Source organism: Engystomops pustulosus, chromosome 5 (genome assembly GCF_040894005.1).
Source record: "Engystomops pustulosus chromosome 5, aEngPut4.maternal, whole genome shotgun sequence".
Classification (NCBI taxonomy): Eukaryota; Metazoa; Chordata; class Amphibia; order Anura; family Leptodactylidae; genus Engystomops; species Engystomops pustulosus.
In genome coordinates, this window is record NC_092415.1 from 132,377,086 (window position 1) to 132,395,487 (window position 18,402).

General features: G+C 40.2%; 1 protein-coding gene across 4 annotated transcripts in view; it reads left to right on the forward strand.

The window, feature by feature from the left end:
- SLC12A7 (solute carrier family 12 member 7) overlaps positions 1 to 18,402 on the forward strand; it is a 237,382-nt gene that overhangs the window by 111,281 nt on the left and 107,699 nt on the right. For all 4 annotated transcript variants that reach the window (XM_072153070.1, XM_072153072.1, XM_072153071.1 and 1 more), the window contains 3 exons: positions 2,465 to 2,611; positions 2,949 to 3,003; positions 14,481 to 14,611. In XM_072153070.1, coding sequence (XP_072009171.1) covers positions 2,465 to 2,611; positions 2,949 to 3,003; positions 14,481 to 14,611 — 333 coding nt within the window. The remainder of the gene's footprint in view (positions 1 to 2,464; positions 2,612 to 2,948; positions 3,004 to 14,480; positions 14,612 to 18,402) is intronic.

The window sequence follows — 18,402 nt, forward strand, 5'->3', positions numbered from 1 at the left end:
TCTCTTGAAAATAAACAGGACTGAAGTAACAGGGGTCAAGGCACAAATTCAGCCGGCATAAGGGAGAGCTGTAGCTGGCAAATGCCTACAACAAGGTAGTGAAGTTGAAAATTTTAGATTTAAGTTCTTAAATCTATAGTCAACATTTATTAATTGTGTCAGGTACAACACTCACCATCTATGAAGGAGGTTCAAGCTCTCTTCATACATCCCTAATAGCATTATGGTGTACTTACGCGTCATTTTGTGTTTAGGGTTTTAAAAAGAAAGTAGAGAGAGAATTGTCTTCTGTGTTTATGGTCAATTAGGCTGCATGTTCTAAAGTCATAAAATTTTATGTATTTTTTAAAAATATTTTCTGTGGCAGAACAAGACATGGGGGTCATTTATCTTATCTCTGTTTGTTTTGGCTAGTATTTGCCTGTCTTTTTTCCATCTGCTTCTTTGGTAATTTATCATTTTCGCTTTTTCCTTGTGTTAAATGTTTTTTTTTCAGATCTCTTTTTGAGACGTTACAAATGTTGCAAAAATTTCACACAAATGTCTCGAGTCACTTCTTTCCATTTTTTAAGTTTTCCTTAAGTATGGTTTAATCTGGAGTTTTTTGCGCCAAAAAATGTTGCACATTTGAGCCAATATGAAATGATAAATGTCATTTGCGATATTTGGCACATCTGGAATAGAAGATATGTGTCTTACTGAAGAAAAACAAATGTCCAGCGGTGGTCCTGGTGGTCTTGCCCTGGGGTCAGGGTCTACGGGATGCAATTTTTGAGCTCTACAACATATTTTGGTCAGATAGTGTCTCCAACCCCTGAAATTGCCCACATGTCTTTCATTGCCAAAACTGCAATAAAGTTTATTGAGCAGAATTTTTTTTTTCTCTGTGCCATTATAGTGAGTGTAGAGTGCAAGTTCAAGTCCCAAAAATATTTTGAATAACATTAAATAATTTAGAGACCTTGCAGAGATTTAGAAACACCATATATGGTGTATGTGTTTCCCTGATGTCATGGTACCTCCTCTACCAATGGCCTAAAATATGTATGTAAAGGATTCCCCTGCAGACAGCTAATAGGAGTCTGTAGAATGGCATAAGTCATTCAGTACTGAAAATGACAGAAACCTGATATTGAAACGTTAAATGGTACAGGCAGTCCCCGGGTTACGTACAAGATAGGTTCTTTAGGTTTGTTCTTAAGTTGAATTTGTATGCAAGTCAAAACTGTATATTTATAATTGTCACTCCAGACAAAAAATATTTTTGTCACAGTGACTATTGGATTTTCAAAATAGTTTTGTGCTTGTTGGTTCACGTTGACCACGGCTGATTTTCACAATGCACTGGAGAAGATGTGAGAAGACTTGGGAAGACTATGTACTGAAGGAACAAGAAAGTTTTTTGGGCACTGGGATTATATGTATGAATCTTTATCAGTATCTGTTAGGTTTCTGACACGTTTCAGGTTAAAGAACAAATTCTTTTAGCATGACTCTGGGCATTTTGTTCTTTTTTCTGAAACATGTCAGTCATAATGTATTCTGCAGTGGATCCATATATTTAATGGATACTAATAAAGACTTTTTAATCATGGTGCCAGAAACACTTCCTTGTTCCTTCAGAAGTCACAGATTCTAAATGAGATTTAAGCCTTGACTTTGAATAGGCCATTTTAACAGTCTATAAAAACCTTTTCCCTTGGGTTTTCTGTGTATTTACCTCCATCCATCTTGCCAGCCACTCTGACTTTTCCAAGTCTTGCTGAAGCAAAGCATCACCACACCATGCTTCACCGTCACATGGTTCAGCAGCCTTAATACATTTCCCCCAGTGTGTATTCCCTGCAACAGTACACAGCACACCCAAATTACTAGGTACTCCTGTACCCGAATAATGTCTAAGCCTGGTCCTGCCTTGCGAAATAGTGCAGTATTCTGGCATAGGCTATAGCAAATTTAGCGGGGCAATGCTGTGCATCGGGAATTGGGACTATTTTATGCCTTGTATGGAGGATTATTCTTGTACAAGGCATGATAAATAACTTAATAACTTAATTTAGACCCCGTTCACACTACACATACGGTGACATATATCCGGCCACAAGATATACTTCCCCAAATGTGCAGTGTGATTAGACATCTGTTGCAACACCATACCATACACAGGGAAAAGATAGCGCGGCTCTTTCTCTATACGTACGGCCGGTAGCACTGTTTCATATGGAGTGGGAAGAGGTGAGCATCCTCCTCCCAAGCACACGTCCATATGAATATAGCCTTACAGACTGTAAGAGTTATCAATAGTGTCTACAAGGAAGTTTTATTGTTAGTCCTGGCTTGTATGACAACCCAAACTTGTGAAAGTAACTACTGTCAATTGTAATAAAATAATTTGACAAACTTGAATTTAGTAGTGTTTTTTTTTTTTTAATATAACATCTCTTTTTTTTCATTCTTATTTTAGGAAACACGAATGGGTACCTTCATTGGAGTATACTTGCCTTGTTTACAAAATATTCTTGGTGTCATTCTTTTCCTGAGATTGACATGGATAGTTGGAACAGCAGGAGTTTTAGAATCTTTTTGTATTGTCCTGATGTGCTGTTTGTGTGTAAGTTGAATTTTTTAGTTAACTTTTTAATCTTGGATTTCTTGCTCCCACCCCACCCCACCCCTTTTCCAATCCGACAAGTGGAAGTAGTGAAGTTTTATATTACCACAGTTTAAGATGTGACATTTTTTCTTAATTTCTTTTACGTAAACTGAGCTAGCAAGTAGGAGGTGTCCTAGTTATCTGGGCCCTTTTAGACTGCAATTATACTGTCTAACTAATGGATAGTGTTAGTATATATATAATAGAGACTGCATTTTTTTATTTATGTTTTTTTTATCAGAAGAAAATAATTTATCTGTACATTAAAACTTTATTGTGCCATTTTTTTCCCCAGACAATGCTGACTGCCATATCAATGAGTGCCATTGCAACAAATGGTGTTGTCCCAGGTGAATAGATATTCTTCATATGAAAGTATAATGTTCCATGCAACTTTCACGTAAAAGTAGTGTGCTGCTGTTGGGTGGACTGCTGCTAGATGAATACCCAATTTATATATTTATATATATACCCAAAATATATTTTCTGTATGAATTCCTTGCAGTCTTCTAGAGCTCTGTTTGCTGTCATTCAATAGACTTTATTGTTTGCTCCCAGTGGATGAAAAGTATGTATGTCTAACCTCTTGCGGAGCAATATAGATATACCACGTATGCAAATGCTCGTTAGCACAAAGTAAGTAACATGCATACCATGGCATTGCTAAGACATGTTGCAGAAGCCCATTACAGCTGCATTGCAAATAAGCCTTTCTGCTTTCTCTAAGCACTTGCATTACAATATAATAGTGTGTTATAACTTACCTTGCTCCCTGATAAAATCCTCTGTGGAGTCCCAGGGGTTGGGTTTTGGTTTGGATGCATTTAAAAAAACAACATGTGATTTGTATGTGCTGCAATTATAATGAAAATATATATTAACTAAAGACAGGACATTATAATTTTTATATATGTGTATGTTCATTGGAGGCATCATCTATAATCTGATTCATTTTATTGATTTATTTATTTGAAATGACACTCTAGAAAAACACTTCATCTTTCATGTACCAGCAAACCTAAGTAGTGCAGAGTGTGAGATGCACTCATTTCCCTGCAGTGCAGCCTCTGATGCCATCTTAACAGTTAGATTTCTCTTTCTCTATGCTCATAATGCATTAGGCTCCTGCCTGTTGAGGGATAGTGTACAATTAGAGGGCTGCACTGTCATCTCCATTATAACTGTATGACAGAAGCCTGGCATCATCATCAGTAGCTATGGTAAATTGTGCACTCCCCTCGGTCTCGTATAGTCAAGAAAGTGAGAAATCAGTGTAATTTTGTCAGGTCACATGGAGATGACATGACCTAAGTAACAAGGAATTTTTAGAACAGAAACAAAACAAGGTAATACTCACTGACTTGTCGTATATACTCAAGTATAAGCCAAGAACAAAATTTGTGATGAAAAATCCTAACACGGCTTATACTCGAGTCTATAAATAGATTAACACTGTACTCGCCTTTCCGACGTCCCCTGTAGGTCCTCTTCTGCTTTTAATGCTCCGGTGCCGGGTCCTTCAGATCCTCTTTGGGTTCTTCCGTTCCTCCTCGGCTCCTCTTTGGGTCCCTTCGGGATGCCGGCGGCTCACAAACAATGACGTCGGCAAGCGGGTGATGTCATTCTGTGTGCCGGCCGAGCGTGAAGACCCGAAGAGGAGCAGAACGTTCCGAAGAGGAGCTGAAGAACCCGAAGAGGCGGCATCGGAAGCACAAGAGGACCTACGGGAGGCGTCAGAAAGGTGAGTACAGTGTTAATTTTTTTTTTTTTTTTACCACAAGAGGGCTGGCTATATGCTGCCGGGGGCTGGCAGGCTATATACTACAGTGGCTGCAGGCTATATACTACAGTGGCTGCAGGCTATGTACTACAGGGGCTGGCAGGCTATGTACTGCGTGGAGCTGGCAGGCTATGTACTGCGTGGGGCTGGCAGGCTATGTACTGCGTGGGGCTGGCAGGCTATGTACTGCGTGGGGCTGGCAGGCTATGTACTGCGTGGGGCCGGCAGGCTATGTACTGCGTGGGGCCGGCAGGCTATGTACTGCGTGGGGCCGGCAGGCTATGTACTGCGTGGGGCCGGCAGGCTATGTACTGCGTGGGGCCGGCAGGCTATGTACTGCGTGGGGCCGGCAGGCTATGTACTGCGTGGGGCCGGCAGGCTATGTACTGCGTGGGGCCGGCAGGCTATGTACAGGGGGGGCTGGCAGGCTATGTACAGGGGGGCTGGCAGGCAATGTACTACGGGGGGGGGGGGCGGGCTGGCAGGCTGTGTACTACGGGGGGGGGGGCTGGCAGGCTATATACTACGGGGGGGGCTGGCAGGCTATATACTACGGGGGGGTTGGCAGGCTATATACTACGGGGGGCTGACTGTCTATATACTACAGGGCACTGGCAGGCTATGTACAGGGGGGGGCTGGCAGGCAATGTACTACGGGGGGGGCGGGCTGCAGGCTGTGTACTACAGGGGGGCTGGCAGGTTATATACTACGGGGGGGCTGGCAGGCTATATACTACCGGGGGGGCTAGCAGGCTATATACTATGGGGGCTGGCTGTCTATATACTACAGGGCACTGGCAGGCTATATACTACATGGGCTGGCTGTATACTTGGAGGCTGTTCCTTGAACAGCCGTCGAGGGGGAATACTGCTGTGTGGGGTGTGTGAAAATTGCTCATCTGGAAGCCCAGATTCTGGATCTAAATGAGCAAGTTTCAAGGCTGCGGGCAATTGATAATATGGAACGAAGTTTGCTGCTCCTGGAGCACAAACTCTCTGGGGAAGATGGGTGTGGGGAGGGAAGTATGGAGGTGCAGAGTGAGGGGGCAGCTAGTTGGGTAACATGTAGAAGGCGGGGAAGAGGGAAGAGTTGTAGGGAGTCTAGTCCTGATCTGGTGCACCCCAATAAGTTTGCCAGGCTGGCGGATGAGGGGGATATCAGCTCTGGGGTAGCAATGCTGCAGCAAGACGTGGCCGCTAGCAACCAGGGAAATGTCTGCTCCAGTAAGAAGGGTAATGGGAGAACAGGCAAGGTCAGACAGGTGCTAGTAGTGGGAGATTCGATTATTAGGGGAACACACAGGTCAATCTGTCACAAAGACCGTGCATACCGAACAGTGTGTTGTTTGCCGGGTGCTCGGGGTTGGCGGATTACTGGGAGGGGCTGGTGAGGAACCAGCGGTCATGGTCCACATTGGCACTAATGACAAAGTAAGAGGTAGGTGGAAGGTCCTTAACCCCTTAAGGACGCAGGGTTTTTCGGCTTATTTCTCGCTCTCCAACTTCAAAAATCCATAACTTTTTCATTTTTACGTGTACAGACCTGTGTGAGGGCTTATTTTGTGCGTAACAAATTTTTACTTTCCCGTGATGTTATTTACTGCGTGTACTGCGAAGCTGAAAAAAAATTCCAAATGTGGAAAAATTGTGGGCTCAGTTTTTACGACTTTCACTCTTCGCTCCAAATAACACGCCTACTTTATTCTTTAGTTCGGTGCGATCGCGGTGATACCAAATTTATATAGGTTTTATTGTGTTTTTTAATACATTTTCAAAAATTAAACGAATGTGTACAAAAAAGAAAAACAATTTTTTGCCATATTCTGACGCTAATAACTTTTTCATACTTTGGCGCACGGAGATGTGTGAGGGGTCATTTTTTGCGAAATGAGGCGATGTTTTCATTGCTACCATTTTGAGGTCTGTGCGACATTTTGATCATTTTTTATTTCATTTTTTAGGTTATGTAAAAAGGTGTAAAGTTGCATTTCGGACATTTGGGCGCCATTTCCTGCCTCGGAGGTCACCGCCGCCCGTAACCGTTTTTATATTTTGATAGATCGGGCATTTTGGGCCGCGGCGATACCTAATATGTTTGTGATTTTTACTGTTTATTATGTTTTATATCCGTTCTAGGGAAAGGGGGGTGATTTGAACTTTTAATATTTTATTAATTTTTTTTATTTTTTAAACTTTTTTTTTTCTTTTTTTTTTTTTTCACTATTTTTTAGACCATCTAGGGTACATTAACACTAGATGGTCAGATCGCTCCTACCATATACTGCAATACTACAGTATTGCAATATATGGCATTTTTGCAGGTCATACATTACAATGAGCCACTGGCTCATTGTAACGAACCTGCATAAGCCATGTAGCCTCGTGTCAAAAGAAGACCCGAGGCTACCATGGTAACCGATCGCTGTCTTTTAAACGCCGCCGGCGGCGTTGATAGGTTTAATAGCCGCGATCGGTGCAAGCACCAACCGCGGTTATTAGCGGTGGGGGTTTTCTGCAAAGTGCAAAAACCCCCACCTTTGTATGAAGAGGACTCAGCCCGTGAGCCCTCTTCACACATCCCTTATACCTCTGCGCCGTAGAGCTACGGCGCAGAGCGTTAAGGGGTTAAAAATGATTTCAGAGATTTAGGCCATAAGCTCAGGGCAAGGACCTCAAAGGTAATTTTCTCCGAAATACTGCCTGTACCACGTGCCACACCAGAAAGGCAGCGGGAGATCAAGGAGGTAAATAAGTGGCTCAAAAGTTGGTGTAGGAAGGAGGGTTTTGGGTTCATGGAGAACTGGACTGACTTTTCTGTCGGCTACAGGCTCTACAGTAGGGATGGGCTGCACCTCAATGGGGAGGGGGCCGCTGTTTTATGGAAAAAAATGGCTAGAAGGTTGGAGGAGTGTTTAAACTAGAGACCTGGGGGGAGGGCAACTACACTTGTGCAGGGCAAATAGACAGTGTACGTAGAGAGCTGGGAAGAGTCATAGTCCATGGGGGAGGAAGGGGGTTGGAATGAGATTGGGGAATAAGAACAAAAGGAATACGGACAGGGAAAACCATATAAAGTGTATGTACACAAATGCCAGAAGCCTCACAAACAAAATGGAGGAACTGGAACTCTTGATGTTGGAGCGGAAATATGATAGTGGGTATCAGCGAGACATGGCTGGACAGTAGCTATGACTGGGCTGTTACTATAGATGGTTATAGTCTTTTTAGAAAGGATCGTATAAATAAAAAAGGTGGAGGGGTTTGTTTATATGTGAATTCTTGCCTCAAGCCCGTCCTGCGAGATGACATCAGTAACGCAAATGTGGAGTCCCTGTGGGTTGAGGTAAGAGGAGGGAAAAAGAATAATAAAATTTTACTAGGGGTTTGTTATAAGGCTCCAAATATAATGAAGGGAGCAGAGGAAATGCTGATAAGTGAAATGGATGCGGCTTCAAAGCAAGGTGAAGTACTTATCATGGGGGACTTCAATTACCCAGATATCGACTGGCAGAAAACCTGCAGGTCCTTCAAAGGCAGCAGGTTCTTGTCAACAACAAAAGACAATTACCTGTCGCAACTAGTCCTGGAGCCAACAAGAGGGGGGCACTGCTGGACCTTATCCTGACCAACAGACCTGATAGGGTATCAAAACTACAGGTTGGGGGGACCTGGGGAATAGTGATCATAATATCAATGATTTTGTATTACGCTTTACTAAGAGCGTTAGTGAAGGGGCAACCAACACTCTAAACTTCAGGAGGGCAAATTTTCAGCAACTAAGGGAAGACCTTAAAGGCATAGAATGGGATAATGTTCTCAAAGACAAAAGCCCCCCCAAAAAATGGAACTTTTTCTCATATATTCTGAAAAAGTCCTGTGAGAAACACATACCTTATGGGAAAAAGCATAAAAGGAACAAGAAAAACCCTATGTCTCTAACTAGTCTTGTAAGGAAAGCAATAAGCGAGAAAGATAAAGCGTTTAAGGTGCTAAAACGTGAAGGTAGCGATGAGGCATTACAGGATTATAGAGAGAAAAATAAATCCTGTAAAAAGCAAATAAGGGCCGCAAAAATAGAGACTGAAAGAAATATTGCCAGGGAGAGCAAAAATAATCCCAAATTATTTTTCAAGTATATAAATGATAAGAAACTAAAAACCGAGAGTGTGGGTCCCCTTAGAAATAACATGGGGGTCATGGTGGAAGGAGATGAGGAAAGGGCCAATCTACTGAATGTCGCCTTCTCAACTGTCTTTACCCAGGAAAATCCCCTGGTGGAAGACACAATGAGGAATAATGTAAATTCTTTTTATAATGTCAACAGTTTAACCCAGGAAGAGGTACGGCGCCGCCTCGCAACCACTAAGATAGATAAATCATCTGGGCCAGATGGCATACACCCCCGGGTTCTGCATGAATTATGTACGGTGATAGACATTATTTTTAATATTTGAAGATTCACTGAGAACTGGTTATGTTCCACAGGAATGGCGCATAGCAAATGTGGTACCAATATACAAAAAAGGATCAAATAGCGATCCTGGAAACTACAGACCCGTGAGTCTAACTGCTGTGGTGGGGAAAATATTTGAGGGGTTTATTAGAGATGCTATCCTGGAGTATCTCACTGTGCACAACCTTATAACCTAGCGTCAGCATGGGTTTATGAGAGATCGGTCCTGTCAGACTAATCTGATTGGTTTCTACGAGGAGGTAAGTTCAAGACTGGATCTGGGGGACGCTGTAGATGTTGTATATTTGGACTTTTCAAAGGCATTTGACACCGTGCCACATAAAAGGTTGGTATATAAAATGAGACTGCTGGGAATAGGAGAAAATCTGTGTATTTGGGTAAGTAATTGGCTTAGTGATAGAAAACAGAGGGTGGTCATTAATGGCACATTCTCAGATTGGGTTGATGTTACCAGTGGAGTGCCACAGGGGTCAGTATTGGGGCCACTTCTTTTTAATATTTTTATTAATGACCTTCTAGTGGGTTTACACAGTCAAGTTTCAATATTTGCAGATGATACTAAGCTGTGTAAAGTAATAAATACTAAGGTCGATAGTTTAGCATTACAGAGGGATTTGTGGAAGCTTGAGGGATGGGCAGAGAAATGGTTGATGAGGTTTAATGTAGATAAATGTAAAGTTATGCACTTGGGCCATGGAAACAAAAAGTATAATTATGTTCTAAACGGTCAATTACTTAGTAAAACTGAAGCTGAAAAGGACTTGGTGGATGGTAAACTTAATTTTAGTGACCAGAGCCAGGCGGCTGCTGCTAAAGCAAATAAAATAATGGGATGTATCAAGAGAGGAATAGATTCTCATGATCAAGACATAGTTTTGCCCTTATACAAATCCCTGGTCAGACCACACATGGAATATTGTGTACAGTTTTGGGCACCAGTGTATAAAAAGGATATCGTAGAGCTCGAACGGGTGCAGAGGAGAGCAACCAGGATTATTAGGGGAATGTGGGAACTAGAATACACTGACAGATTTAAAAATTTGGGATTATTCAGTTTAGAAAAAAGACGACTGAGGGGAGACCTCATTACAATGTACAAATACCTGAACGGACAGTACAAGGATCTCTCCAAAGATCTTTTTATACCTCGGCCTGTGACCAGGACAAGGGAGCATCCTCTACGCCTAGAGGAGAGGCGATTTTACCATAAACATAGACAAAGGTTCTTTACTGTAAGAGCAGTGAGACTGTGGAACTCTCTGCCGCATGAGGTTGTTATGGCCGACTCTATGTACATGTTCAAGAGAGGCCTGGATGCCTTTCTGGAGAGAAAAAATATCATGGGTTATGGGGATAAAACATTTATTTAATTCTTAAAGGTTGGACTTGATGGACTTGCGTCTCCTTCCAGCCTTATATACTATGATACTATGATACAATGCATTTCCACCCTCGGCTTATACTCGAGTCAATAGGTTTTTCCAGTTTTTTGTATTAAAATTATGTACTTCGACTTATACTCGGTTCGGCTTATACTCAAGCAACCAGGAATATAATGAAAGGGGGGAAAACTCTTTAATATATATGTGGAGGCATAATCTGTTTAATTATGGTTGGTCACAATATATATTTAATAATTTATTGTAGAGCATTAGATATTTTTGGGGTACATGATTTATTTAACCCCTTAAAGAGGTGGCCCTTTTTCGTTTTTTGCGTTTTAATTTTTCACTCCCCAACTTAAAAAATCTATAACTTTTTCATTTAAAGAGCTGTGTTTGGGCTTGTTTTCTGCATAACAAATTGCAATTCACAGTGACGGTGTTTATTATTCCAAGCCGTGTACTGGGAAGCGGGAAAAAAAATTCTGAATGCATTGAAAATGATGAAAAACCGCATTTGCGCCATATTCTTGTGGACTTTGATTTTAGAGCTTTCACTGAGCGCACCAAATGACATGTCTACTTTATTCTTTGCGTCGGTATGATCACGATGATACCAAATTTGTATTGGTTTTTATAATGTTTTCATACATTTTCAAAAATTAAAACTTTCTGTACAAAAAAAAAATTCTTCATTTTGCCATGTTCTGGCACTAATAAATTTTCATATTTCAGTGTACAGAGCTGTGTGTGGTGTCATTTTTTCTGACTTTTAACGACGATGAAATTTTTAATGCAAACATTTTGAGGACTGTACGGCCTTTTGATCAATTTTTAATATTTTTCAAAGTGGCAAAAAAATAGCACTTTCGACTTTGTGCACTATTTTCTGTTACGGGTTTAAAAGCTGGGAAAATCGTTATTATATTTTGATAGATCGGACATTTTGGGCCGCTATTATACCAAACATGTTTCTAATTCTTACTGTTTAAATGCTTTTATTTGGGATTTAGGGAAAGGGGGGTGATTTAAACTTTTTCTTTTTTTTTACTAATTTTTCTTTTTTTATTTTTACTATTCTTTCAGACCCTCCAGGGTAATTTAACCCTGCAGGGTCCGATTGCTCATACTATATACTACAATACTAGTGTATTGCAGTATATAGCAATATTACAATGATTTCTAATAGCCTGTCATCTGCTGGAGATCATTGCACATGGCAAGCCTACGAGTCTCAATGAGACTGTAGGCTGCCATGGCAAGCGATCGCCGCCCATAAAAAGTTAAGTTAGGTTAGCTGCCGCGATCAGTGCCAGCACCGAGTGCGGCAGTAACAGGCAGGTGTCAGTTGTATTACACAAGCCGGCACCCGCTGTGTATGGAGAGATCGGGAACACCCGATCCAGTATAGAGGGCAGTGTCTCCGATCGCACTCCGGGGTCTGCCAGTGCCCCAGTGCTGCTGCGCAATCCTGTCCGGGAGTCGTGTCCCAGCCTCCTGACCCGGCAGTAACAAACTGAGCAGAGCATTGCTTGTTGAAGCCAACCTGTAAAAGTGAAAAAAAAAAGTTAAAAACAGTTTATAAAACTTTTTTTTAATAAACAGCATAAATTGAATAAAGGCCTCTAAACACCAACATTCACAATTTGACATGTTAAATCCTGCGGGTTCTATTTAGATTAGGGGGGGTTATTTTGCATGACGGGTTCTCTTTAAGATTGTATAGCCATTATAAAGGGACAATGCATAATCTGCTCTGAATGGCGCAGCTACTCTTCAATGCCCTTGCGTGTGCCCATACAGCAGTGTACCACCACATATGAGGTATTGGCACACTTGGGTATCAAGGTTTGTGGAGCGTTTTGGTATTTTTTGAGAAACACATTAATTTAGCCAAAAAAATTAAAATTTCAAAATTGCACATAATTTATTTTATCCCCTGTAAAACAATTAAAGGGTTAACAAACTTCATAGAAGTTGTTTTACGTACATTGAGGGGTGTAGTTTCTATAATGGGGTAATTTATGGGGTTTTACTTTTATTTAGGTCTCTTAACCCCTTCCCGACACGCGCCGTACTAGGAAGGGGTGCATGGAGAGGGCTCGCGGGCCGAGCGCTCTCCATAGCCGGTAAGTCTTTGCTGCATATTGCAGCAAAGGCTTACCGGTAACACCCGTGATCGGTGCAATGCTGCCGGAGGCTTCAGAAAGAAGGCGCCGCATGGTCGCCGCCATCTTGCCGCGGATCATCGCTCCCCGATGACGTCACTGGGAGCGGTGATCCGTTGCCATGACAGCTTCGGGTCTCACGGAGGCCCGAAGCTGTCTCGTTTTAACCCATTCATTACAATGCGCTATCAGCACATTGTAATGAATGAGGAGTAAAATCCCCATATACTGCCATATTGCAGTATGGCAGTATATGGTAGGATCGATCAGACAACCTAGGGTTATAGTACCCTAGGGAGTCTGAAAAATTGTAAAAGTAAAAAAAAGTTAAAAAAAAAAAAATTATAATAAAAAAACCTAAAAATTCAAATCACCCCCCTTTCCCTAGAACTGATATTAATATTAATAAACAGTAAAAATCATAAACACATTAGGTATCGCCGTGTCCGAAAATGTCCGATCTATCAAAATATAATAACGGTTTTTTGCTGCGTTTAACCCCGTAACGGAAAATAGCGTCCAAAGTCAAAAATGAAATTTTTTTGCCATTTTGAAAAATATAAAAAAAATAATAAAAAGTGATCAAAAGGTCGCACAGTCCTAAAAATGATAGCAATGAAAACGCCATCAAAATTCGCAAAAAATGACACCACCCACAGCTCCGTACACCAAAGTATGAAAAAGTTATTGCCGCCAGAAGATGACAAAATCAAAAAAAAAAATTTTTGTACAGGAGGTTTTCATTTTTTTAAATGTATGAAAACATTATAAAACCTATGCAAATTTGGTATCCACATAATCTTAGCAACCCAAAGAATAAAGTAGACATGTCATTTGTGGCACACAGTGAAAGCTGTAAAATCCAAACCCACAAGAAAACGTCGCAAATGTGTTTTTTCACCATTTTCACTGCATTTGGAATTTTTTCCCGCTTCCCAGTACGCACCATGGAATATTAAATACCGTCACTACGAAGTGCAATTTGTTACGCAGAAAATAAGCCATAACAGAGCTCTTTATGTGGAAAAATAAAAAAGTTATAGATTTTTGAAGGTGGGGAGTGAAAAATGGAAGTGAAAAAACTAAAAAAGGCCAAGTCGTTAAGGGGTTAAAGTGACTTGAAACCTGAGCAGGTCCCTCAATAGCAGGATTTTGTGTTTTTTATGAAAATGTGAAAAATCGCACCTAAAGTTCAAAGCCCCATAACATCCTACAAAATTGAGAGGATGCAAAAAAAAAATGTCAACATAAACCAGGCATTCGGTTAATGTTAATTATAAAGTTTTTTTGCTGTTATGACTGTGTGTGCAAAAAATTAGAACATTTTGAATTTCAAAAATCGAGAATTTTTCCAAATTTTCACCAAATATCCATTTTTTTTATAAACTCAAAACATACCACCAAAATTTTTCAACTAACATGAATCAATCAGTCAAAATCACTTGGATATGTTAAAGCGTTCGAAGTTATAACCACTTATAGTCACACAGGGCAGGTTTGAAAAAATGTCTTGTGTCAGGAAGATGATATAAAAAAAGCTTAGTTTAAAATGCCATAATCATGCTTGTGTAATTAATTTTGTACGGTGAATGGCGCAAAATTGATCATGCAGAAAACAGTGATAAAATTGCCTTTATGTCCTCCCACAAGTTAAGTATTTCCACCTTGCAATGTTATAAGGTGATCCTTTTCTAAAATATTTCTTGGTTAAAGGGAATCTGTCACCAGGGACCTAATTTTCGTTAAAAACTGCTTGCAGAAGCCCATTAAATTTCCACTGCACATCTGCCTTTCTGCTTTCTCTAAGCATTTGCATTACAATATAATTGTTTGATATAACTTACCTTGCACCCTAACAGAATCCTATGTGCAGTCCCAGGAATTGGGTTTTAGTTTGGATGCACATTAACCTGGTGACAGCTTCCTTTTAAATAGAAAAAAATAACATAATCTTCCTATTTTTAACATTTCCATTGGCTTCTAAAAATTACTTAATGGTTTATTAAACATTTCAATTTGATAGCTGGCGGATCATATTACATGATCTCAAGATCGTTGGGTCCAGAATTTGGAGGTGCTGTCGGTCTATGCTTTTACCTGGGAACAACTTTTGCTGGAGCTATGTATATTCTTGGTACAATAGAAATTCTGTTGGTAAGTTCTTTATTTATAATACATGACTGATTTTGCTTTATGTATTCTTTTAATAAACTTTTAGTTTTCTCTTTGATTAAAAATTACATTTTACAAAGCCATTTGTTTGGTTTGGAACTAGGAAGACTATCCAATACATTCAGATAGGAGAAGCATAAAAACTTAGATTTTTTTCCTTTCAAAGAGTAGTGCCTCAATTTCAGATTGTCTGGGCCTCGTTAGAAACACAATTACCAATCAGCTGACTAAATGGAACCATGCCATCTTCATCTGTGTCTTTTTTTAATCTAAATAATCAGACTCCACTCAACAGCTCATTTCCCTATATGTCAAAGGATCTCAAATACAGAAAGCTGCAGTAGTAGACACTGTTAAAAAAAGATAATGGGGCAGATTTATCAAGCTGTCTGAAAGTCAGAATATTTCTAGTTGCCCATGACAACCAATTACAGCTCCCCTTTAAAATATTCATGAGCATTGGTAAACTGAAAGCTGAGCTGTGATTGGTTGCCATGGGCAACTAGAAATATTCTGGCTTTCAGACTGCTTGATAAATCTGCCCCAGTGTGCTTGGGCCCTTTCAGATTGAGGTGTATATGTGTATATGTTTACCTCAGCCACATGAACAGAAAAATACACTGCGGATAAGCTCTTTCCTTTTTCTCACCATACATGGCGTAGCAGGATGGTAGTTTACTCATTGCCGAACATGTATGGCACAACGTAGACATGTCACCGTTGTACCTGACAAATGGTGATATCGAAAGGGATGTCTGGTGTCTCTGAGCCTCTGTGATCATCCTCCTCAGTGAACAACTGCATGTGGCCACCGTCGTCAAGCTATGCAAGTGTTATAATACCGTAGAAGTCCCCACCTATAGATTTGATGCTGCAAAAGTGATATAATTGCATGCTACTACGCTATACTAAGTGCACTGCTGTGCAAGCAGTAATGTAAGGTAGTGTTCTGCACTTCTACACAAGTGATGTGTTCAGTAGTCTGCCTGTTTTCACTTGTAGTGTAACATAGTAACCTGCATATTTCAAGAGGTACTATTGCAGAGTAGTTCATACTTTTAAGAGCACTCCTGTTTAAGTGATTTTACAATGTAAACATCCACAATTTTCAGGTGGTGTGAATTAGATATAACATTAGATACATCATTACTATACGTGCATAAATAAAGTGCTAAGACATGATTAAGTCATGATCAAAATACTTAGTAAAATGCTTGAAATAGTGCAATACTACAACCAAACAATAATAAGACATGAAAATATCATGATAAACATTAAGTGATGACATATAGTATCATTTTTACAAATAACACTGACAAAAAACATAAAATGATTCTTAGTGAACAAGTACAATACCCAAATAAAATATCAACTCAATCCTAATACCAAATTAGGTGACATGATACCAACAGTAAAAAAACTAAATAACACTAAATATATAAATATGTAATTACTATATGTATACCATTTCTTCAGCAGTATGTACCTTCAGTAACAACTCAAACTACACAAACAACTACCGTATTTTTCAGACTATAAGGCGCACAAAAAATCCTTTGATTTTCTCAGAAATCAAAGGTGCGCCTTATAGTCCAGTGCGCCTTATATATGAACTGTACTGACAGAAAACAGCTGCCTTGAACTGTGCACAGGTCTGCCACCTGCTGGTTATTGATCCTTATAATCAGGTGCGCCTTATAGTCCAGTGCGCCTTATATATGAACCTAGACATTTTAGCAGGTATTTATTGATGGTGCGCCTTATAGTCTGAAAAATACTGTAGAAACATCAAAGAAGCTTAATTCCAATACTTGGGTCATAATGGGTCCTTTGGTCTTTCCATCATGCAAGGACCACATTTTTACAAACATATGCTAATAAACTTCATATTAGGATGTCTCAATGTTCTAGTTGTAATCATTCACATACAATTTTTCGTCATATAGGGATCCCATTCCAGGTTGAATATACCAAAAACAAATTAAAAACACAGAATACCAAAACATTTATGGTTGAGACATTATAGGAATGAGGCAAAGCTACATGCCTCATTTATAAGACTGGGGAAAATCGTTCCTAGCTGAACAATGCATTTACATTCCCTCTGTGCAAGTAACTTCTTCACGTCGCCCCCTCTGATGCCAGTGTGTACTATTTCTATGCCTCATACTTTAAAAGATCTGGGATTGCAGTTGTGATGCATCTTAAAGTGCTGGGGTATAGTTGTTAGTTCTTCAATTTTATCGACATCTTTTTCCTTGATAATACCTCTCACATGTTCCCTCGTTCACAGAACTGCATGATATGTGTTCCCTAATCTTAAACGTCCTACTACCATCAACAGTGGAGACTTCATCTGTATGTAATATATTTTGACAGGATATGCAATCCCCGCAGGGGAAGCATCCTTGTCTCTAAGTACTCCCACCAAAGGGATACTGGATTCTTGGGGTATAATGACTCCTGACTAACAGATCTTTCAAATTCTTAAATCTTTTGGCTGTCAGAGATGGTCTGTTTTGTAATGCTGTCTTAAGTGTCACATCAGTCTGTAACACCTACCAATGCCGTTTCAAGATTGCTTTCATATCTTCCCACCTATTGTTATAGGTAGAGATAAAACGGACATTGTTGCTGGATGTTTTTTTGTCTTTAATTGTCAACAACTTGTTGCGTGTTTTGGAACGTGCATGATGTTTCGACTGCTACAACCCCTATCTTGGAAGCGCTGCCACAAATCCTCAGATTGTCTCTCAAAGAGTACATTCGTAGAGCAAGTTTGTCTCGCTCTTAAAAACTGTCCAGTTGGTATAGCATGTATCGTAGAGGGAGGTGTGTGCGGACGAGGCATGCAGAAATGAACTGACTGAGGTTGCCATTCAATAAATATCAGTTTTTAAGTACCCAAATCTATCTACCATTATTTGGATGTCCAAAAACTCAATGGCCTCTTTTTCGTATTTGTCTTTCGGACAGATTACCAGACCGCCCCCCTTCCCCCCCCCCCCTTTGATAACGATATCATTGTAGGTTTGCAATTCTTTTAAAGCCTTACGTTCAGAGGCTGTTAAGTTGTCCCTATGTCCATGACCTCAAAGTGCCTCAGAATCCTTAGCCACCAATTTAGTGAAGATTTCAACCTGGGGACATATGGACAAGGAGGGGAACAGGTAGATCTGGGAATAACTGAAGTTGGGAACCTACCTTCAGTTTGCAAGGTTTGTTCCTGTAGAATATCTTCTAGAGCCTGAAGAGCTTCCCTTTCCATCTGGCTATCCGTGGTTATATCCTTTTTGGAATGCAAATTTTTTAAAATGAATTTCCAGGAAAATAAATGAAGGTCTTTTAGAGCTGTAAAAAGTTACTTACTTAGAATACCACACTGGACATCAGCGAGGGGATGGGGAGATATATTAATTACCTCTAACTGGTTTTTTTGTTTCTTTGCCTGCTGGTATAGAGGGTGCGGGTGCCATTTCCTTTTCCCAGATGTATGTGCATCGTTTTTGCATGTGCCTAAGCCGAGGCTGAATTTGTGTTCTGTTTTGCAAGTGTGAATAAAACACTTAAGTTGGACTTTAAACCTGCGTGTGTCACTGCTTTCTGCACTGCTACCAGTCAACTACCAGAGCAATTCCCCACAACTGACAGATATTAGTCTCCGCCAACTTCACCTCTAGTGAGAGAGATTTTTGTCAAACACTTTCAGAACAGAAAATGCCAACTTTGGAAAGAAATGGACGAGCAGCACAAAGTAGGCATCGTTTGTTTTC